The sequence below is a fragment of the Nerophis lumbriciformis genome, linkage group LG16 (assembly GCF_033978685.3).
Source record: "Nerophis lumbriciformis linkage group LG16, RoL_Nlum_v2.1, whole genome shotgun sequence".
Taxonomy (NCBI): Eukaryota; Metazoa; Chordata; class Actinopteri; order Syngnathiformes; family Syngnathidae; genus Nerophis; species Nerophis lumbriciformis.
The window spans coordinates 24,381,141-24,405,525 of record NC_084563.2 but is presented as its reverse complement, the minus strand read 5'-3'; the positions used below and the strand labels follow the sequence as shown (position 1 = coordinate 24,405,525).

Here is a 24,385-nt window from a genome sequence, read left to right as displayed (position 1 = left end):
TTTGGGTATCGATCCGATACCAAGTACCGTATTTTTCGGACTATAAGTTGCAGTTTTTTTTCATAGTTTGGCCGGGCTCCAGTGCGACTTACATATGTTTTTTTCCTTTTTTATTATGCATTTTGGGAAGGTGCGACTTATACTTCGAAAAATACGGTAGTTACAGGATCATACAAATCAGTCACATTCAAAGTCCTCATGTGTCCAGGGACATATTTACTGAGTTAATAAATCTAAAAACATATAAACGGTACTTTTTAGAGGCGGTATAGTACCAAATATGATTCATTAGTATCGCAGTACTATACTTCCGTAGTAACAGCTTTCGAAAGTGATGACTTCCCTTTTCCCTTTTTTTTTTTTTATTGTAACTGGTTTTGTGTATGTTAAAGTTAAAGTTAAAGTACCAATGATAGTCACACACACACTAGGTGTGGTGAGATTATCCTCTGCATTTGACCCATCACCCTCACCCCCTGGGAAGTGAGAGGAGCAGTGAGCAGCAGCGGTGGCCACACCCGGGGATAATTTTGGCGATTTAATCCCTTGATTCCAACCCTTGATGCTGAGTGCCAAGCAGGGAGGTAATGGGTCTCATTTTTATAGTCTTTGATATGACTCGGCCGGGGTTTGAACTCACGACCTACCGATCTCAGGGCGGACACTCTAAGCAGGTATGTTTTGTAACTGGATCGGTGTACTGTTATTTTTTTTATTATTTTGAGAATTTTACTTTTTTTATTTGTAATTGGATTTGTGCATGTTTTGTAACTGGATCTGTGTATTATTATTTTACTTTGAACTTTTGAAAAGGACCCCAGGAAGACTAGCCTGGTGTTTGTGCGTCGGCCAATGGGGATCCTCAATAAGCAATAAACTTGAAAAAAAAATTACATTAAATAAATATTTTAAAAAAGGAAAAAAAGAAAGAAAGTGATGACCAAAAAATAAACAAAATAAAAATAAGTAAAATAAAAAATTTATAAATACAAAAAATAAAAGTGATGACAATAAATAAAATACAAACATAAGCAAAATCAATAAATAAATACAAAAAAGTAGAGAAAAAAGAAAGTGATTTCATAGTGTCAGAGAGAGGAAATCAAGCAGCAGGAGGGAGGAAATGAAAGTGTCGACCACACACACCCTAATGCACGCACACACACACATAATCAGCTATGTTTGCAAGTCAAGCTCCACACAGCGTTTAGACTCACTGCTGTCATAGATGGCTTCTGACACCACCGGGTCAAGTCGCCGGGTGAAAGCGCCGTCGCTGTCTGGGAGGAAGGCGGTGAACATGAGGCGCACCACGCTGAGGTCCATCTCCTTGGCCTGGAGCGACGCCACGCTGCTGATCAAGCTGCACTGATGCTCTGTGTACCACATGTGCGTGTGAGCAGCTTTCTCGGGCATCTTAATGCGCACGCACTCACAAACTGACCGCTGAGTTCACGGGGGACACGGCCCTCCCCCTGCAGGGAATCGATGTCAGTGTGGATGGAGACTCCAAAGTTGTATCCCATCCTGAAGGCCTCAATCATGCGCCCCTCCAGAGTCTTGGCCACGTTCTTCTTGGTCACGTGCAGGATGCCCAAGTTGGGAAATCTGAGCACACAAACAGTCTGTGTGTTAGACATCCGTATTTGGCATTTTGACGTACATCAGGCTTTTATGAAAAATTAATTCAAGAATAAAAATAACTCTCATTGATGGGACCCCATCAAGTCATAAAAATAGGGTCCCACATTTTTGTAACGGTTTTGAAAACAAATGATAAATGTATGCATTATCCTTTTATATCTCACATTCTATATTGTGTTTTGGAAAAAGGTTGCCATAAACGTTACTTAATTCATGAAAAAAATAAAACAAAAGAAAACACATTTTTATGCACATGTAAATGTATTCAGTTAAACATTAATTCACTTTCTTCTTTTCCTTCATGGATCTAAACCGCTGCTGGTATTTTTTTTCTATATTTCTATTGTAATATTTTCAGAATGTGTTTGTTCTATTTTTGGCCAAAGTAAGACAAAGAAAACAATCTGAAGTTGTTTTTCTATTTTGGTTTTAATGCCATGATTTTAATAGTCCGGCCCGTGTGTGCACAGATTTTCCTCCATGCGGCCCATGAGCTAAAATGAGTTTGACACCCCTGATCCACGTGAAAGAGCCCGGAATTTTTATTTAACTGTTCCCAATATTTCAGGGTTCCTCACGAAGAAACCTTATAATAAATTATTTTTTTAGCAATTCATAAATTGCTAGAAAATTAAAGGTAAAGTTAAAGTTAAAGTACCAATGATTGTCACACACACACTAGGTGTGGTGAAATGTGTCCTCTGCATTTGACCCATCCCCTTGTTCACCCCCTGGGAGGTGAGGGGTGCAGTGGGCAGCAGCAGTGCCACGCCCGGGAATCATTTTTGGTAATTGAAACCCCAATTCCAACTCTTGATGCTGAGTGCCAAGCAGGGAGGTAATGGGTCCCATTTTTATAGTCTTTGGTATGTTGTTATGATGTAGAAAAATGCCATATTTTTAAAATTTTTCCCAGGAGATTTTTGCCATTTTTTGAAATGCAAATTTTGATGCTCCTTTTGGACACACGTAATAAAGGTGTTGGATGTTTTTTGCTATTAAATTAACCACGACATTGACATATGTCGCTACTAGTTTCCTAAAAAATAGTGTTAAAAAAAAGCCTTCTCCAGCTGTTTACTGTACTTTTACTGCAAATTAATATCGCCTCCAAATATGGGTTATCTGCCTCCTTGACTACCGTATTTTCCGGACTATAAGGCGCACTTAAAATCCTTTTTTTCTTCTCAAAACTCGACAGTGCGCCTTATAACCCGGTGCTCCTAATGTACGGAATAATTCTGGTTTTGCTTACCGACCTCGAAGCAATTTTATCTGGTACATGGTGAAATGATAAGTGTGACCAGTAGATGGCAGTCAAACATAAGAGATACGTGTAGACTGCACTATGATGGTAATATGACTCAAGTAAACAACACCAACATTTTATATGTTCTATTGAAAATATAGAACATTAAACACGGCGCTCAAAAATCTATCAAAATGTTTTAGTACGACTCTGGTAAGCTATGAAGCCGCACCGCTTGATGGAATGTCGGTGCATTAAACATAGGAGTATTATTACGGTGTGTGTATAAGGTAAGACACATTATCTGGCGTTTTGTTTCGCAATATTATCCAAAAGCAACTTTTCTTACCTTCTGGTACCTGCTGATCTGTATTTGGGATCTGCATAAATTCTGAAAAATTGTGCGCGTCCGCCTTTGTAGTTTGTGCCGACATAGTAGTTGATAAGCTTCTTTTTTTTCTCTATCTTCTTGTTATGGGACATTCATCCTCCGCTGTTGCCATTACTAATATAAAGTAGTGTAAAGTTCTTACTTATATCCATCAGTAAACTCGCCTTGAAAGCGCTAAAACATACCGGTGTAGTGAGTTTACATTAATCACCCAAGGAACTTTAGTTATTAGATAGTTCCGGTCGAACGGTTTTTCACGGGACAAATTTCCGGTGGATGAGGAGATGCTGCTCCGTTATTGATTGAAGTAAAGTGTGAATGTCATTAAAAACAGTTAGCACCATCTTTTGACACTTCTTCCACTCCCGTCCTTGCACGCTACACCGCTACAACAAAGATGACGGGGAGAAGGCGCTGCCGAAGGTGAGCCACGTAAATAAGACCGCCCACAAAATGGTGCATTCGGAAGAGACTGTCAGAAAGCGGCTTGAAGATGATCTTTAAAACATAATTTAGGCAACATTTTGACCAAATAACCACCATTACATGTTATGTAGACCACAAGGAAGTGTTTTACATTTAGGAAAAAATAAATAATATTATGACTCCTTTAATGCACCCTATAATCCAGTGCGCCTTACATATGAAAACAGATCGAAAATAGACAATTCATCCGCAGTGCGCAGAGCCGGCCCAAGGCATAGCGTACTAAGCGCTTGCTTAGGGCCCCGCGGCCACCAGGGGGCGCCCAAAAGCAATTAACAAAAAATTCTTATTTTTTATTTTTTGCATGTACGAGTCTGACTGATGATTTCTAAATGATCAAAGATATATTATTGTACAAAAACACAATTTTAGGTCAACAGAGTGCTGCTGCTGATCTAGGCCTAGTGATTCTTCCTGCCTCTCTTTAAATGTAAAGCTGCCTCTGCTGCACCTGTGACGTTAGCCGCCTGTCGTGCAATGACAGTGCGCACTGGGCATCAAAAGCGCAGATAGAGGCAAAACTTAATTTAATTTTAGTAATTAAAGACTAATATGTACAAGACTGATAAGACAAGATGACACTTTTACTGTAAATACAAAGCTTGATCACTTGGACTGTTCAACCCATACTTGCCAACCTTGAGACCTCCGATATCGGGAGGTGGGGGGTGGGGGGTGGGGTGGTGGGGGGCGGGGGTATGGTTAAGAGGGGAGGAGTATATTTACAGCTAGAATTCACCAAGTCAAGTATTTCATATATATATATATATATATATATATATATATACACACACAGGGGCGCCGCTAGGGATTTTGGGCCCCATGAAAAGAATCTTTACAGGGCCCCCAACACAGTGTCATTATTTTTTCTGTATTATAATTTCATCATCATTAGGGGCCTCTCTGGGCCCCCCCTCCATCATGGGCCCCTAGAATCCGTCTCCTTTACCCCCCCTTTTCGGCGCCCCTGTATATATATATATATATATATATATATATATATATATATATATATAAGAAATATATAGATATAAATATATATATATAAAAGAAATACTTGAATTTCAGTGTTTATTTATTTACACATATACACAAATAACACTCATCTACTCATTGTTAAGTTAAGGGTTGAATTGTCCATCCTTGTTCTATTCTCTGTCACTATTTTTCTAACCATGCTGAACACCCTCTCTGATGATGCATTGCTGTGTGGCACGCACAAAAGTGCTTTCATCAAATGCACTAGATGGCAGTATTGTCCTGTTTAAGAGTGTCACAACATTGCTGTTTACGGCAGACGAACTGCTTTACGGTAGACGAAAACTTGACTGTTGTTGTTGTGTGTTGTTACCGCGTTGGTAGGACATTAATGAAACTGCCTAACAATAAACTCACATAAGAAACCAAGAACTCGCCCTCGATCATTCTACAGTTATAATGATTGGGCAGGCACGTTGTTTATATTGTGGGAAAGTGGACTCAGGTCCGCATGGAGCCGGAGGGGGCGTGGCCTCCAGCTCCGCCTGAATTTCGGGAGATTTTCGGGAGAAAATTTGCCCCGGGAGGTTTTTGGGAGAGGCGCTGAATTTCGGGAGTCTCCCGGAAAATCCGGGAGGGTTGGCAAGTATGGTTCAACCCCAGGCCACTCTTGTAGCTGAATGTTTTCTACATTTTAAGATTAGGAACCATATGTGGCACTCTGGACATCATTCGTTCATTCATTGGTATTATTTATGTTCTTAACTGGGCCACCCCCATATCTTTATAAATGACATGTCATTTGTAAAGACATGCCAGGCTGACAATAGGATAACGTAAACAACACTGCCAGAGCCGCAATGAGTTTATAGTAGGTGTGTGAATGATCAACAATCAATATTATTGGCAGAATAGAGGGCCCCAAAATCAAATTTTGCTTAGGGCCCCATGGAGGCTTGGGCTGGCACTGGCAGTGCGCCTTATAATCTGGTGCGCCCTATGCCTATGGTCTGGAAAATATGGTACTAATAATTGGTATCAGCCCTGAAAAACAAACCAAATCGGTCAATCTCTGGTGTGTGTGAGCCCACGTACGTTATGTTGGAGTCTTTGGCAGGCACGTCCATCATGCACACGCCATTGTCGCAGTGTTTGCCCACCAGACTGTGAGCGTGCAGCTGAGGGGGGTTGGTGAGCGCCGTCACCAGCTGGACCACCACGCGGGCCGGACCCTGGTAGTTACAGATCTGAAAGGAGAAGACAAACACTGAGGCGGAGTGACGACCCTCTCACTGATGCCACCATGTTCATGTCAGGGTTAGAGTTGTGTGTGGACAACTGGGTGTCAGAGTTAGTCCCAACCATGGCGCCCTGTCGTCATGTGGCAGGCTTTTGACTAATCAGAGAGAGCATGGCCAGACAAACGCCTAAATCATGTTCAAAGAGTCATATTGGACCAAAAATACAAAAAACATATCTGTATGGAGACGCAAAAAGGCAAAAGCCTTATGTACGTGTTATAATGAAGGCAACACATTAAGTACGTGTTCTCAGAGGGCTAGGTAACTCCTGGAAATGACTGGCTTAAAACAGCCAACGGTATACGATGTGTGTGTCCAAGTTAAAGGAAAGGACAGGCTGTCTTCTTCTAATGGATTTATTACAATCTTTGCAAGCTGGGTAACGTTTGCTCTGGTCTGGAACAACATCAGAATCAGAATCAGAATCAGAATCAGAATCAGAATCAGCTTTATTGTCATTACGCAAGGTAACGAGATTGAGGCCATTCCATACAGTGCGATGTGTGCATGCTAGAAAAACAATGTGCAAATATATAAAAATATAAAAAATGTAGAAGTGCAACATGGCACACAATCAGAAATGCAGCCAATATTAAATACAGATCATGTGTCATGACACATGCAAATATAAATTAAATACACAGAGGACATAAGTAAAGGAAAAGAAATGAACTCAAATATACCTACAAACGAGGCATAATGATGCAATATGTACACCCAGCTAGCCTAAGTAGCATGTTAGCATGGTTTATTAGCATGCCACTAAAGTCAATAAAATCAACAAAGCTCACCTTTGTGCATTCACGCACAGCATAAAATGTTTGGTGGACAAAATGAGACAAAGAAGGAGAGGTATAAAACATGTCTATCTGTGGCAGCGTCAGAGAAAGTTGTACATGTAAACCAAACTACGGCGAGTTCAAGAACTTTTTGCAACTCTAAGAAAACGGAAATGCTGATTATCGGTCCTGCTAAACACCGACACCTATTTAATAATACCACCTTAACATTTGACAACCAAACAATTACACAAGGCGACTCGGTAAAGAATCTGGGTATTATCTTCGACCATACACTCTCGTTTGAGTCACACATTAAAAGTTTTACTAAAACGGCCTTCTTTCATCTCCGTAATATCGCTAAAATGTGTTCCATTGTGTCCACTAGCGAGGCTGAGATCATTATTTATGCGTTCGTTACGTCTCGTCTCGATTACTGTAACGTATTATTTTCGGTAGAGATGTCCGATTATATCGGACTGCCGATATTATCGGCCGATAAATGCTTTAAAATGTAATATCGGAAATTATCGGTATCGGTTTCAAAAATGACAATTTATGACTTTTTAAAACGCCGCTGTACGGAGTGGTACACGGACGTAGGGAGAAGTACAGAGCAGTTGCGTCTCCCAGTCATACTTGCCAACCCTCCCAATTTTCCCGGGAGACTCACGAATTTCGGTGCTCCTCCCGAAAATCTCCCGGGGCAACTATTCTCCCGAATTTCTCCCGATTTCCACCCAGACAACAATATTAGGGGCGTGCCGGCCCAGACACATAATATCTACGGCTTTTCACACACACAAGTGAATGCAAGGCATACTTGGTCAACAGCCATACAGGTCACACTGAGGGTGGCCGTATAAACAACTTTAACACTGTTACAAATATGCGCGGGCACCACGGTGGAAGAGGGGCTAGTGCGTCTGCCTCACAATACGAAGGTCCTGAGTAGTCGTGAGTTCAATCCCAGCCTCGGGATCTTTCTGTGTGGAGTTTGCATGTCCTCCTCGTGACTGCGTGGGTTCCCTCCGGGTACTCCGGCTTCCTCCCACCTCCAAAGACATGCACCTGGGGATAAGTTGATTGGCAACACTAAATGGTCCGTAGTGTGTGAATGTGAGTGTGAATGTTGTCTGTCTATCTGTGTTGGCCCTGCGATGAGGTGACGACTTGTCCAGGGTGTACCCCGCCTACCGCCCAATTGTAGCTGAGATAGGCTCCAGCGCCCCCCGCGACCCCGAACGGAATAAGCGGTAGAAAATGGATGAATGGACAAATATGTGCCACACTGTGAACCCACACCAAACAAGAATGACAAACACATTTCGGGAGAACATCCGCACCGTAACACAACATAAACACAACAGAACAAATACCCAGAACCCCTTGCAGCACTACTTAAGATGCGACTTTTAAGTTTTACTACTTACGTTTAAAATACTAAACGGTCTAGCTCCATCCTATCTTGCTGATTGTATTGTACCATATGTCCCGGCAAGAAATCTGCGTTCAAAGAACTCCGGCTTATTAGTGATTCCCAGAGCCCCAGAAAAGTCTGCGGGCTATAGAGCGTTTTCTATTGGGGCTCCAGTACTCTGGAATGCCCTCCCGGTAACAGTTAGAGATGCTACCTCAGTAGAAGCATTTAAGTCCCATCTTAAAAGTCATTTGTATACTCTAGCCTTTAAATAGACCCCCCTTTTTAGACCAGTTGATCTGACGTTTCTTTTCTGCTCTGCCCCCCTCTCCTTCGTGGAGAGAGGGGGCACAGATTCGGTGACCACAGATGACACGCTAGCTGTCCAAAGTCGGGACCCAGGGAGGACCACTCATCTGTGCATCAGTTGGGGACGTCTCTGCGCTGCTGACCTGTCTCCGCTCAAGATGATCTCCTGTTGGCCCCACTATGGACTGGACTTTCACACTATTATGTTAGATCCACTATGGACTGGACTCCCACACTATTATGTTAGATCCACTATGGACTGGACTCTCACACTATTATGTTAGATCCACTATGGACTGGACTCTCACACTATTATGTTAGATCCACTTTAGACTGGACTCTCACACTATTATGTTAGATCCACTATGGACTGGACTCTCACACTATTATGTTAGATCCACTATGGACTGGACTCTCACACTATTATGTTAGATCCACTATGGACTGGACTCTCACACTATTATGCTAGATCCACTATGGACTGGACTCTCACACTATTATGTTAGATCCACTTTAGACTGGACTCACACTATTATGTTAGATCCACTGTGGACTGGACTCTCACACTATTATGTTAGATCCATTATGGACTGAACTCTCACACTATTATGTTAGATCCACTTTGGACTGGACTCTCACACTATTATGATAGATCCACTATGGACTGGACTCTCACACTATTATGTTAGATCCACTATGGACTGGACTCTCACACTATTATGTTAGATCCACTAAGGACTGGACTCTCACACTATTATGTTAGATCCACTATGGACTGGACTCTCACACTATTATGTTAGATCCACTATGGACTGGACTCTCACACTATTATGTTAGATCCACTATGGACTGGACTCTCACACTATTATGTTAGATCCACTTTAGACTGGACTCACACTATTATGTTAGATCCACTATGGACTGGACTCTCACACTATTATGTTAGATCCACTATGGACTGGACTCTCACACTATTATGTTAGATCCACTATGGACTGGACTCTCACACTATTATGTTAGATCCACTATGGACTGGACTCTCACACTATTATGTTAGATCCACTATGGACAGGACTCTCACACTATTATGTTAGATCCACTATGGACTGGACTCTCACACTATTATGCTCGATCAAGTATGGACTGGACTCTCACACTATTATGTTAGATCCACTATGGACCGGACTCTCACACTATTATGTTAGATCCACTATGGACTGGACTCTCACACTATTATGTTAGATCAACTATGGACTGGACTCTCACACTATTATGTTAGATCCACCATGGACTGGACTCTCACACTATTATGTTAGATCCACTATGGACTGGACTCTCACACTATTATGTTAGATCCACTATGGACTGGACTCTCACACTATTATGCTCGATCCACTCGATGTCCATTGCACTGGTCGCCAAGGAGGGGGGGTCCCAACATCTGCGGTCCCCTCCAAGGTTTCTCATTGTCATCCCATTGGGTTGAGTTTTTTCTTGCCCTGATGTGGGATCTGAGCCGAGGATGTCGTTGTGGCTTGTGCAGCCCTTTGAGACACTCGTGATTTAAAGCTATATAAGTAAACTTTGATTGATTGATTGAATGATTGAAGGACCGCCAAAATTAGTATATCAAAACAGCGATGGCCAAATACTGTCATCAGTGAAGCATGAACACAAACATTTTAAACGGTGGGCTTTCTAACAATTCGGAAGGTTTGTGTTGTTTGTCCTCCTACAGAAACATGATTAAAACATTTTTGAAAAAGCTCCAGGGAGCCACGGGTTGCTGACCCCCGGCCTAAATGATTGGTCAAAAGCCCCTCACGTGACTACAGTCATGTTTGGGCCCAACTCTGAAACTGAGTTGTCCATACTCTCGCAGCTTGTGTGAGTCACAACATTGTTCAGTTGATCATTCATGACACCACAGCAAAACATGAGCAAAGATCTTTTCGGGCATTGAATGCGTTTGACAACAGGAAGTGTGCAACTGCTGCAGCATGCAAACCACTTCCTCTTCCCCACCCCTCGGCCAATCACGGGACACCATGAACACCAGCCGCCATGTTACCGCAGTGGCAGGAAGAACCTGTGATGCCCGTTTGTGACCTCTGACCTAATCATCTTCAAGAAACGTGGAATTAAAATGGAATCCAAGCTTCTATATTATTGTTTTACTCCCCCATGTACATGATCGGAGTTCAAAGGTCAAACTTATTTTCTCTTCACTGGGATGAAAGGCTGACATTCTTCTGACTGGGATGACCCAAACACTTCCTGTCGGCACATGCTTGACTCAACACGCCACCGCACGTGCTAACATACGCTACTTTGACTTTGTGTTCAGACACTAAAAAGTGTGAGCTTTTGGCGTAAATGTATCCGGAACGTGAGAATTTCCCCCGCAGCATCAGAACCGAGGCGATGACACGCGCCCAAATTTGTGTGTTATTTTACCTGAAGTCTGTGGTAAACACTTTTATTTTGAAGGCCAAATCCTAACTACTACGCAATATGGTGCTGGTGTCAAACCACAGAGAATGTTTGCTATTGTGTTTTGGATATTTTGCCCCTCTTGTGTAGTTAAAAGAGTGGCAACCACATTTTTGGAGACACATCTCATCATGATACAGTATGCAATTTTCTTCAAATCTGTGGAAATCTTTCTTAATTTGAAGGCAATGTCCTAACTATTACCAAATAATGTGGTTGTTCTTAAACCACAGAGAATATGTGTTTAAATTTTTTTAGTGTTTCTAATGATTTGCCCCTTATGTGTAGCAAAAAATAGTATGTAACCACATTATTAGGCACCTATTAGGGGTAAGGGTTATGATACAGATTTGTGTTTTTTCCCTCAAATCTGTGGAAAACGCAAATTTTGGAGACCACTTCCTAACAATGACACAATTGTGTGCTGTTCTCAAAACCACTATGGTGTTTCTAGTATTTTGTCCCTTATGTGGAGCCAAAAAAAAGTGGTAACCATACTATTAGACACTTGTTATCATGATACAGTATGTATTTTTGTGTTATTTTACCTGAAGTCTGTGGTAAACACGTGTATTTTGAAGGCCAAATCCTAACAATTATACAATAATGTTTCTTATTGTTTGTGTAATAGTTTGCCCCTGATGTGTAGCTAAAATGTGGTAACCACATTATTAAAGACACTTCTCATCGTGATAAAGTGTATAATTTTGCTATTTTCCTTAAATGTGTGAGTAACACTCTTATTTTGAAAGCCTTGCCAATAGTGTGCTGTTCTCAAACCACAGAGAATGTTTGTTATTGTTTATGTAGGGTTTCTAATATTTTACTTTATTATTCATAGGGAACTTTATTTTGAAGGCCAATTTCTTAAGATTACACACACACAGATAAATATTCTGCTCCTAAGCACTAGTAAAGTTTACTATTTTGTTGGTGTGGACTGTACCGCATCGTACTTAATGTATGTCCTATTATGAATGTCCCGATATACGTTTTTACTTCCGACACGATACAGATATTTTAGCCCTGTGTATTGGCCAATACGATATCAGCACATATCATACATTCTTGTATTATTTTGAGATGTGAAATGTTGTAAAAGGTTTGATCGAGTAAAGTTAGTCAAACAGAGTAATCCTCCTTTTTCATTGTCCCATTTACTCTCTGTAAAGCACCAGTTCCATTGGCAGCAAAACAGGCCTAGAGCATAATAAACAGCGGCGTGCACAACAATAGCACGTGTCCAAACGCTGTTGAGTGCTGAGCAACAGGTGGCGCTACAACAACTGTAGGAACACTTTATCCAATCATGTGATAGTAGTAGAGACAGTAATAAAGTATCTAGGGCTGGGCGATAAACCCATATCAATATATATCGCAATAGACACCTAATCGATATCAATAAAAAATGCGTTAGATAAAACGTTCTGATTTTTTTTTCTTCTATGTTGGAGAAAAGCGGAAGTTGCAAAGCAATGTTTTTTTGGATTGTTTCAAAGTTAGACCGATGTGGTCTGTAAATGATGCAAGGCGAGACCGCGAATACCACACTACCTTAGCCATGCTCACCCTTTAGAGCACAGCTGTAAGTTCCTGGCAGTAAACCTGCAGAAAAGAGTTCTTGTCAGGTTTCTCTATGCTTACATTTTCACACTTTGCACTATTTTCTTACACTTTATTTAGCATTTCTTACATATTGTGACCAACGTTCCCTCTAAGGTGCATGCCTGCGCAATTGCGCACTGCTCACAGCAAATTAATGCCGCGCAGAAAATCATAAATCCGATCTGAACTTTAAACAAAATAAACACATTACAATTTATTCTGTATGATTTTGCAATGCAACTCTGTGAGTGACAAGTGACAACAAGAGCGGCCCCAATGAATAAAACAATCTTTGTCAACACAGTTCAATTATCGTTTGTCGAGACACTTTACGGACAGGAATTCCATCAATCACTTTATTGAGCAAAACTGTTTGTAACCACACCAAAAACATGAGTAAAAAAAACTTTTATCTATAAAAACTGGTAATTTTCTTCCATACAAACCAGGCTTAAACCAACTTTGTCATCCGTTGTTTCAACAGAAGCCACTCGCTCTCTTACCTGCACCAACACACGCACTCATGGCACTTAGCCAGTGTTGCGTTTATGGCCACACAAAAAGTCGGACAACCCCAACGCCACACAATGTGTAAATGCCAGCTTGTTACACTCTGACTCCTCAATCAGATGTGTGCTTATTTTACTGCCATTTATTAAGAATGTTAATCTAAGGATATTATTCATGAAATATTGTCACTGGATTTCATAAATGCTAATAAAAAAAAAGTATTTTACAGACAGAAAGTTACAGGAACTAAATGTAATCTCTGAAAGGGGTAACATTTCTTTTAAAGGTAGGACCCGCAGCCAGACATACAATACTAGCACATAGGTCATGAAAAACATGTTTTTTTGTTATTATCAATGTAAGAGGGCAAAATCACTTATATCAGAAAATTATTTTTATAAAACATTTAAATTGTTATGATGTCAGGTTTGGGACATGTGTGACGCTGGTGTGGCCACAGTGTGCACGTTTGATGTTGCTCACATGTGCTCCACTGAATGCTCAGGGAGTTTGTGCGTTTGCTCACAAACATTAAAAATTAGAGGGAACATTGATTGTGACGACCGGGTCGCATGGTGATGTGGGTTTTGTTCTCCCAGGATGCAGACGGACTTCGGACATAGCGGTGCAGGTAGGAAATGATTTATTTAAGGAATAAATCAGACGGGAACAAACAAAAAAGTGCTCAAACACGGAAGGCAAAAACCAAAGGGGCTAGCGTGGAAGCTAGCAACAAACAGAGCCTAGCGTGGAAGCTAGTATACAGGTAGCAGGAATCAAAAGTCGTCAACTGTTGCATGTAGCAAATTAGGAAGCCAGACTTGACTGACCTGAAAAGGCAGTATTAAATAGTGCTACTGATTAATGCTCGGGGAACAGGTGAGCTTCCCGAACACCAATCAGAGACAGGTGGAAACAATAAGCACCCATGGGAACAGAAAACAAACCCAGGGGTGCACAAAAACGGGAACGAAGGGAGTCCAAAAAACAAACTGAACATGATCCCGGCAGCGAATCATAACACATATACCTTATTTTTACACCTTCATTTTAAGACCTTATTGTATAAATACAATTCAAATCATTTCACTATTGTTAAGTGTTCAATGTGATTTTACAATTTTGTTTACATTGTGTGAGTGTCTTTTTAATGCTTGTGTTGACATTTCCTGCGTCCTTGTTTTCCATAGGTCATAAAAATGATCAATATCAACCAATATAGAACACTTACCGTATTTTCCGGACTATAAGGCGCACTTAAAATCATTTTTTCCCTCAAAACTCGACAGAGCGCCTTATAACCCGATGCGCCTAATGTACGGAATAATTCTGGTTTTGCTTGCCGACCTCAAAGCTATTTTATTTGGTACATGGTGAAATGATAAGTGTGACCAGTAGATGGCAGTCAAACATAGGAGATACGTGTAGACTGCAATATGATGGCAATATGACTCAAGTAAACAACAACATTTTTAATGTTCCATTTAAAAATAGTACAAAAAGCGCTCAAAAATCTATCAAAATGTTTTAGTATGACTTTAGTAAGCTATGAAGCCGCACCGCTTGATGGATTGTTGGCGCATTAAACATACAAGTATTATTATGGTGTGTGCATAAGGTAAGACATTATCTGGCGTTTTGTTTCGTAATATTATGCAAAAGCAACTTTTCTTACCTTCCAGTACCTGCTGATCTGTATTTGGGATCTGCATAAATCCTGAAAAAATTACGCGCGTCCGCCTTTGTAGTCCGTGTCGACACCGTAGTCGAAAAGGGTCTTCTTTTTCCCCATCTTCTAGTTATGGGACATTCATCTTCCGCTGTTGCCATTTCTAATATAAAGTAGTGTAAAGTTCTTACTTATATCTGTCAGTAAACTCGCCATGAAAGCGCTAAAACATACCGGTGTAGTGAGTTTTATATTATTCACCCAAGGAACTTTAGTTATTAGAGAGTTCCGGTCGGAAGGTTTTTCACGGGACACATTTTCAGTGTGGTTGTTTCCGGATGAGGAGATGCTGCTCCGTTATTGATTTAAGTAAAGTTTAAGCTAAACAGTTAGCTCCATCTTTTGACACTTCTTCCACTCCTGCTACACGCTACACCGCTACAATAAAGATGACGGGGAGAAGACGCTGTCGGAGGTGCGCCACGTAAATAAGACCGCCCACAAAACGCCGCATCCGGAAGCGACTGTCAGAAAGCGGCTTGAAGATGATGTGTAAAACATCATCTATGCAACATTTTGCCCAAAGAACCACCTTTACATGTTATGTAGACCACAAGGAAGCGGTAGAAAATGGATGTAAGTGTCTTAAATGTAGAAATAAAAAAATAATATGACTCCTTTAATGCGCCCTATAATCCGGTGCGCCTTACATATGAAGATAGATTGAAAATAGCCCATTCATCGGCAGTGCGCCCTATGGTCTGGAAATTACGGTATATATCATGGTACAGTTTTCAGCCATATCGCCCAGCCCTAATATTTACAGAGGACTATGAATAAAAAATACTAGACATAAATAAAGAGGCCAGTTATAAAAAACGCCAGCTGAGGATGAAAGACAGGAAGTGTTACCTTGACAGCGGGACAGGTCTTTTTGTTCTTCTCGCTGGAGGCTCCTGGCAGGCCGCCATGAGAGGGACCTTCGCATCCGTAGCGGAACCTGAAGCCTCGCTGGGAAACACACAACACACACATTAGCGTCACTGCGGAGCTGGCTTTAAGAAACATGCAACAAGAATTTCTAGCTAATATCATATTAATACAGCCAAACCTGTCTATGGCAGCCACACCAGGGAAAGGTGCAATAGTAGCAACAAACGGCGGCCTTTTACATTATTTTTTTTTCTTCTACATGTTTTACCAAGCGTGCATGATTGGGTAATAGAAATAGCAATGTTGTCGTGGAGAGTTAGGACTGAAAGATGTTTAGGGGGACTTGCTGGGACATCTCGTCCACACAAACACTCGGTTAAGACAACGAAAAACAGATAACTTAGCTTTTTTTTCCTTCTATCAGATCTTTACACTACATGTCTGTTGGCTATTTGACATCAATCAAACAAATTGTATTCATATATATTAGGGGTGTCCAAACTTTTTGACTTGGGGGCCACATTGGGCTAAAAAAAGCTGACTATATGTAAAGTAAATGTGTGTGTGTACATATTATGTTAATACAAACCCCGTTTCCATATGAGTTGGGAAATTGTGTTAGATGTAAATATAAACGAAATACAGTGATTTGCAAATCATTTTCAACCCATATTCAATTGAATGCACTACCAAGACAAGATATTTGATGTTCAAACTGTTAAACTTTTTTTTTTTTGCAAATAATAATTAACTTAGAATTTCATGGCTGCAACACGTGCCAAAGTAGTTGGGAAAGGTGGCAATAAATACTGATAAAGTTGAGTAATGCTCATCAAACACTTATTTGGAATATCCCACAGGTGAACAGGCAAATTGGGAACAGGTGGTTGCCATGATTGGGTATAAAAGTAGATTCCATGAAATGCTCAGTCATTCACAAACACGGATGGGGCGAGGGTCACCACTTTGTCAACAAATGCGTGAGCAAATTGTTGAACAGTTTAAGAAAAACCTTTCTCAACCAGCTATTGCAAGGAATTTAGGGATTTCACCATCTACGGTCCGTAATATCATCAAAAGGTTCAGAGAATCTGGAGAAATCACTGCACGTAAGCAGCTAAGCCCGTGACCTTCGATCCCTCAGGCTGTACTGCATCAACAAGCGACATCAGTGTGTAAAGGATATCACCACACGGGCTCAGGAACACTTCAGAAACCCACTGTCAGTAACTACAGTTGGTCGCTACATCTGTAAGTGCAAGTTAAAACTCTCCTATGCAAGGCGAAAACCGATTATCAACAACACCCAGAAACGCCGTCGGCTTCGCTGGGCCAGAGCTCATCTAAGGTGGACTGATACAAAGTGGAAAAGTGTTCTGTGGTCTGACGAGTCCACATTTCAAATTGTTTTTGGAAACTGTGGACTTCGTGTCCTCCGGACCAAAGATGAAAAGAACCATCCGGATTGTTATAGGCGCAAAGTTGAAAAGCCAGCATCTGTGATGGTATGGGGGTGTATTAGTACCCAAGACATAGGTAACTTACACATCTGTGAAGGCGCCATTCATGCTGAAAGGTACATACAGGTTTTGGAGCAACACATGTTGCCATCCAAGCAACGTTACCATGGACGCCCCTGCTTATTTCAGCAAGACAATGCCAAGCCACGTGTTACATCAACATGGCTTCATAGTGAAAAAGTGCGGGTACTAGACTAGCCTGCCTGTAGTCCAGACCTGTCTCCCATTGAAAATGTGTGGTGCATTATGAAGCCTAAAATACCACAACGGAGACCCCCGGACTGTTGAACAACTTAAGCTGTACATCAAGCAAGAATGGGAAATAATTTCACCTGAGAAGCTTAAAAAATGTGTCTCCTCAGTTCCCAAACATTTACTGAGTGTTGTTAAAAGGAAAGGCCATGTAACACAGTGGTGAACATGCCCTTTCCCAACTACTTTGGCACGTGTTGCAGCCATGAAATTCTAAGTTAATTATTTGCAAAAAAATAAAATAAAGTTTATGAGTTTGAACATCAAATATCTTGTCTTTGTAGCATATTAAAATGAATATGGGTTGAAAAGGATTTGCAAATCATTGTATTCCGTTTATATTTACATCCAACACAATTTCCCAACTCATATGGAAACGGGGTTTGTTTTATGGATATATAATTAATATAAGGGCAATATAATTAATATAATGGCTATATAATTAATATAATTCAATATTAAGAGTATGTGAAAGTTCAACTCCTACATTGTTTACTTCCGTGATGTCCTTCTTAAAGATTGTAATAAGAAATATCACGCAGCTAAAATGCGCCAAACATGGATAATGCACTAAAATGGGTGTAATTTTGAATTGTTTTATGGGGTTTAAACATTTTTCATAATATCCACAATTAGGGATGTCCGATAATATCGGACTGCCGATATTATCGGCCGATAAATGCTTTAAAATGTAATATTGGAAATTATCGGTAATCGGTTTCAAAATTATCGGTATCGGTTTCAAAAAGTAAAATGTATGACTTTTTAAAACGCCGCTGTGTATACGGACGTAGGAAGAAGTACAGAGCGCCAATAAACTTTGAAGGCACTGCCTTTGCGTGCCAGCCCAGGCACATAATATCTACGGCTTTTGACACACTTACAAGTGAATGCATGGCATACTTGATCAACAGTCACACAGGTCACACTGAGGGTGGCCGTATAAACAACTTTAGCACTGTTACAAATATGCGCCACACTGTGAACCCACACCAAACAAGAATGACAAACACATTTCAGGAGAACATCCACACCGTAACACAACATAAACACAACAGAACAAATACCCAGAACCCCTTGCAGCACTAACTCTTCCGGGACGCTACAATATACACCCCCTGCTACTCCCTACCCACAATATTTGGTTTAACAAATCACTTCACATTCTCTACTGCTCGCTACTATAGTATTACCATATCTGAGTTATTGTACAGAAATGTGGGGAAATAAGAGTGCCATGTTGGCATTTTTTTTCCATAACTTGAGTTGATTTATTTTGGAAAACGTTGTTACATTGTTTAATGCATTCAGCGGGGCATCAAAACAAAATTAGGCATAATAATGTGTTAATTCCACAACTGTATACATCAGTATCGGTTGATATCGGTATCAGTATCGGTAATTAAGAGTTGGACAATATCGGATATCGGCAAAAAAGCCATTATCGGACATCTCTATCCACAATGTTCAGTGAGCAAGTTGTGTTATGTGTGTTGACCTTTATGTTAGTTGCCTTTTTTTGTTTGTTTTGGCACCATGACTAGGGAAGGTTGTTTGGATTGTGTCAAAGAAGTAAATGCCGTGCTATCATTTTAAAGTACTTTCAAGGTTTGATGCGATTTACTCACATTGTCCACAAGATGGCAGCAAATATGTACAATTCAGAAACCACTTGATATTTAAGATAAATTCGAAAGCACTCCGCGGTGCGATGCTTTGTTGAAATAATGGCCCGAGTTAATGACGTCTTGCGTGCCGTAGTTTGGATACCCCTGATATAGGTCTTAATCCTAAGCGCATCAAAGGGCTTCACAAACTCAAAACAATATCCCCTGATCTGAACCCACAAGGAAAAAAAACCACAAAAAAAACAGATGGGGAAAAAAAGAAAAAACTTTGTGATGTAATGGATGACAAGTGGGTACAGTTATTTAATTGTTAAATAATTGATAAAGCGGGAGTCCAGTCCATCGGGAAACCACCAGACACTCATGGGTGGAGTGTATCTTCTTCCAAGCTCATCTAATCAGCTACGTAGAGATGTCTATAGCTGTCAATGAAAGAGTGGTCCAACAACTGCTCACTCTCGGTTCAGCTAACACCTCCTCCAGACTGGTATCTCTCCAGATATTAACTGTGGCTCCCTGGTATCCTTTCCATACAGGAGGGGGAGTGACAGAGCAGAAAAGCGGCAGATCAACTGGTCTAAAAAGGAGTCTCTTTAAAAGCTAGAGTATATGCAGTAAATGAGTTTTAAGGTGAAACTTGAACGCTTCTACTGAGGTAGCATCTCTAACGGTTGCTGGTAGGGCATTTCAGAGTACAAGAGCCCGGGTGGAAAAACGTTCGGCAGACTTTTTTTAGGGGGTCTAGGGGTCACGAACAAGCCGGCAATTTTGGAACGTAGATTTTGAGACGGTACATAGGGTACAATACAATCAGCAAGATAAGACCGTTTAGTTTTTTGTATGTACCTTATTATCCGGACTATAAGGCGCACTAAAAATAATTGTTTCCCCTCAAAACTTGACAGTGTGCCTTATAACCCGGTGCGCCTAATGTACGGAATAATTCTGGTTTTGCTTAGCGACCTCGAAGCAATTTTATTTGGTACATGTTGTAATGATAAGTGTGACCAGTATATGGCAGTTAAACATAAGATATACGTGTAGACTGCACTACGATGGCAGTATGACTCATGTAACAACATTTTATATGTTCCATTGAAAATATAGAACATTACACACGGCGCTCAAAAATCTATCAAAATGTTTTAGTACGACTTTGGTAAGCTATGAAGCCGCACCGCTTGGTGGATTGTACTGTGCTTCAACATACGAGTATTATTATGGTGTGTGTATAAGGTAAGATATATTATCTGGCGTTTTGTTTCGCAATGTTATGCAAAAGCAACTTTCCTTACCTTCTGGTACCTGCTGGTCTGTATTTGGGATCTGCATGAATCCTGAAAAATTGTGCGCGTCCGCCTTTGTAGTCCGTGTCAACACCGTAGTCAATAAGCTTCTTCTTTTTCTCTATCTTCTTGTTATGGGACATTCATCCTCCGCTGTTGCCATTTCTAATATAAAGTAGTGTAAAGTTCTTACTTATATCTGTCAGTAAACTCGCCATGAAAGCGTTAAAACATACCGGTGTAGTGAGTTTACATTATTCACCCAAGGAACTTTAGTTATTAGAGAGTTCCGGTCGGACAGTTTTTCACTGGACAAATTATCGGCGGATGAGGAGATGCTGCTCCGCTATTGATTGAAGTCAAGTCTGAATGTCATTAAAACAGTTAGCGCCATCTTGACACTTCTTCCACTCCCGTCCTTGCACGCTACACCTCTACGACAAAGATGACGGGGAGAAGACGCTGTCGAAGGTGAGCCACGGTGCGCCTTACATATAAAAAAAGAAAAAAATAGACCATTCATCGGCAGTGCACCTTATGGTCCGGAAAATACGGTAAGTAACAAAACCTTAAATGGCCCCTTATATGCAAAACCTGCTTTTTTTTAACCTATTGGTACTATGTTTTGTGTATTTGGGATTGGCATATAATGTGGAATCAAGCCGTGGAGTCATGGCAGAGATATTTACAAAACAACCATGGTGTAACGACGTGGTCGCATAGTGATGCGGGTGTGGTTCTCCCAAGGATGCAGACGGCTTCGGACACAGCTTGCAGGTAGGAAAAATGATGTATTTTAAATATAAATAATATGATGAATAAACAAACGGGCTAGCGTGGGAGCTAGCAAACCAAAAGAGCCTAGCGTGAGAACTAGTAGCTAAGAAACAGTAAATAATCGTCGTCATCAGTTGTGTGAGAACAAACTACGAAGCCAGACAGAGTGAGGCCAGAGCAAAGACTAAATAGCCCTCTGATTAGCGCCCGGGCAACAGGTGCGCGTCCCGAACACTAACCAGAGGCAGGTGCGCACAATCTGCCGTCATGGCAACAGAAACAAACTAAACTCAAGGTGCTGAAAACACGTGACACAAACATAAACAAACTCTGATCCGGGCAGCGGATCGTAACAGTACCCCCCCCTTAAAGGACAGATTCCAGATGTCCCTTGACACTAAATAAAACTAGAACCCAAAAAACAAGAAATAGTTCGAGAGTCAAGGGAGGGTGGAGGGAGGATTTGGTGGTGGGTCGCCAGGCCACGTGTCCCCGAATCCACCGGGGAAGAGTCAGGTGGCGGCGGCGAGTGGAACGCCGCTGCCGCAGGCGAGGCGGGCGACCACGGAAAGGCCACATTCGTGGCTGCCGAGAAGGTGGGCGTGAGTGGCGCCAGAAGTTCAGCAGCCGGAGAGTTCTACGACTACGTCTCGGGTGTCGCTGCTGTTTGCGCCACTGGCGTCCATAAACAAACCTCCGAGAGCGCCGCTTGCGCAGCCAGACCACTCGAGGTCGCTGAGACGAAGACGAGGAGAGAGCAGACGTCGCCGTGGAAACAGGAGGAGCCAAAGTCGCCGTGGAAGCAGGAGGAGCCGACGTCGCCGTGGAAGCAGGAGGAGCCGACGTCGCCGTGGAGGCAGGAGGAGCCGACGTCGCCGTGGAGGCAGGAGGAGCCGACGTCGCCGTGGAAGCAGGAGGAGCCGACGTCGCCGTGGAGGCAGGTGCAGGTTCTGGTACCAGCCGTGGAGCAGGTGCAGGTTCTGGTACCAGCCGTGGAGCAGGTGCAGGTTCTGGTACCAGCCGTGGAGCCGGCGCTGGTGTGGGTACCAGCCGTGGAGCCGGGACAGGGGTTGGTCTTGGAGTCGGTGCTGGTGTGAGAACCAGCCTTGGAGCCGGCGCTGGTGTGGGAACCAGCCTTGGAGCCGGGACAGGGGTTGGTCTTGGAGTCGGTGCTGGTGTGAGAACCAGCCTTGGAGCCGGCGCTGGTGTGAGAACCAGCCTTGGAGCCGGCGCTGGTGTGAGAACCAGCCTTGGAGCCGGCGCTGGTGTGGGAACCAGCCTTGGAGCCGGCGCTGGTGTGGGAACCAGCCTTGGAGCCGGCGCTGGTGTGGGAACCAGCCTTGGAGCCGGCGCTGGTGTGGGAACCAGCCGAGGAACTTGGCATTGTGGAGCTTGGCGTGGAGGAGGTACAGGAGACGAAGCTTGGTGTGTCAGCCGAGGTGCAGGAACAGGTGCTAGCCGAGGTGCAGCTGGAGGTGGCCTAGCTGGCGGTTGTGGCTTAGCAGGACGAAGGACTGGTGGCGGTGGCCGTGCAGGAGGTTGCCGTTTAGCACGCCGAAAGACTGGTGGCGGTGGCCTTGCAGGAGGTTGCGGTTTAGCACGCCGAAAGACTGGTGGCGGTGGCCGTGCAGGGGGTTGCGGCTTAGCACGCCGAAAAACTGGTGGCGGTGGCCGTGCAGGAGGTTGCCGCTTAGCACGCCAAAAAACTGGTGGCGGTGGCCGTGCAGGTGGTTGCGGCTTAGTACGCCGAAGTTGTGCCACCGCACTAGCACAGTTCCCAGTACTAGCCCCCCCCTCAAGACGCGGATACCAGACGCGCTCTTTGCGGTTTGGAACCGTCTTCAAGGGTGGGTGGGGGGAGGTATGGAGGGGGGTATACTCTTCTTTAAATTGTCCAAATTGACTATTATCATCCCCCACTTGAGATTGGGTGGGAGCACAGGGGGAAAAAATATGTGCAGTGGGCGGAGCAATAGTCACTGGGGGCGGAACCAAAGTCACTGGAGGTGGAGTCTGAAAATCAGAATGTGACTGACTAGACTTACACTTAATAAAAATGTCCTGATAATGTCTTATCTTACAATGAAAGTCATTTGGTATTGGCTGACAGAAAGAATTAGAAGATGGAAAAAAAAAATCTTGTTCAATGATGTCATCAGAAGTGGGCGGAGTTACCTCTTCGGGAGGCGCCAATGACATGACATTACTGTTGCAACTGTTCATGTGACTTACAGCCCAATCGGAGAACTTTTTGGCGAAGTGGTCGATGGGGTTGCCAAACATCTGAGGAGGGGGAGTTTGGGCTGAATGTAGCCTGCCTCGGTCCGGGGGAGGAGTTTGCAGGAGCGGCGCGTCTTGGCGGCGAGGGAAAGACCTCCTGGCCGGCTTCCGTCTTTGACGGCGCGCACGGTACTGCGGTGTAGCGGCGATGTCTTCCGACCAGAGGGAATCGATGGGGATAAGAGAGCCTCCAGGTCCCCACATGAGATTCGACCTCTCCTCCGTCGAATAGCGAAGCGTCTCGGCTTCCATCGCTCGCAACACCATGAGCGTACCTTCGTCCAACTCCTCGTTAGCCAGTGCGGGAGAATTGTTTTCTGCTGGCTTCGTACTGTAACGACGTGGTCGCATAGTGATGCGGGTGTGGTTCTCCCAAGGATGCAGACGGCTTCGGACACAGCTTGCAGGTAGGAAAAATGATTTATTTTAAATATAAATAATATGATGAATAAACAAACGGGCTAGCGTGGGAGCTAGCAAACCAAAAGAGCCTAGCGTGAGAACTAGTAGCTAAGAAACAGTAAATAATCGTCGTCATCAGTTGTGTGAGAACAAACTACGAAGCCAGACAGAGTGAGGCCAGAGCAAAGACTAAATAGCCCTCTGATTAGCGCCCGGGCAACAGGTGCGCGTCCCGAACACTAACCAGAGGCAGGTGCGCACAAGCTGCCGTCATGGCAACAGAAACAAACTAAACTCAAGGTGCTGAAAACACGTGACACAAACATAAACAAACTCTGATCCGGGCAGCGGATCGTAACACATGGCTTCCTTTATACTTCTGGCAAACAAGCAGTTTGGAATTTGCGCCAGGTGTGTAGTTTTCCCCAATGTGAATTCAGCATATTATCCATATACGGTAGAAATTTACCGGA

At 42.8% G+C, this 24,385-nt stretch overlaps 1 protein-coding gene across 2 annotated transcripts in view; it reads right to left on the bottom strand.

Moving 5' to 3' along the window:
• The window catches only part of nfkb1 (nuclear factor of kappa light polypeptide gene enhancer in B-cells 1), a 75,187-nt gene that overhangs the window by 27,290 nt on the left and 23,512 nt on the right, over positions 1–24,385 (bottom strand). For both annotated transcript variants that reach the window (XM_072914907.1, XM_072914906.1), the window contains exons 6-9: positions 15,747–15,845; positions 5,844–5,995; positions 1,445–1,608; positions 1,218–1,376 (exon numbers count right to left, since the gene is read on the bottom strand). In XM_072914907.1, coding sequence (XP_072771008.1) covers positions 1,218–1,376; positions 1,445–1,608; positions 5,844–5,995; positions 15,747–15,845 — 574 coding nt within the window. The remainder of the gene's footprint in view (positions 1–1,217; positions 1,377–1,444; positions 1,609–5,843; positions 5,996–15,746; positions 15,846–24,385) is intronic.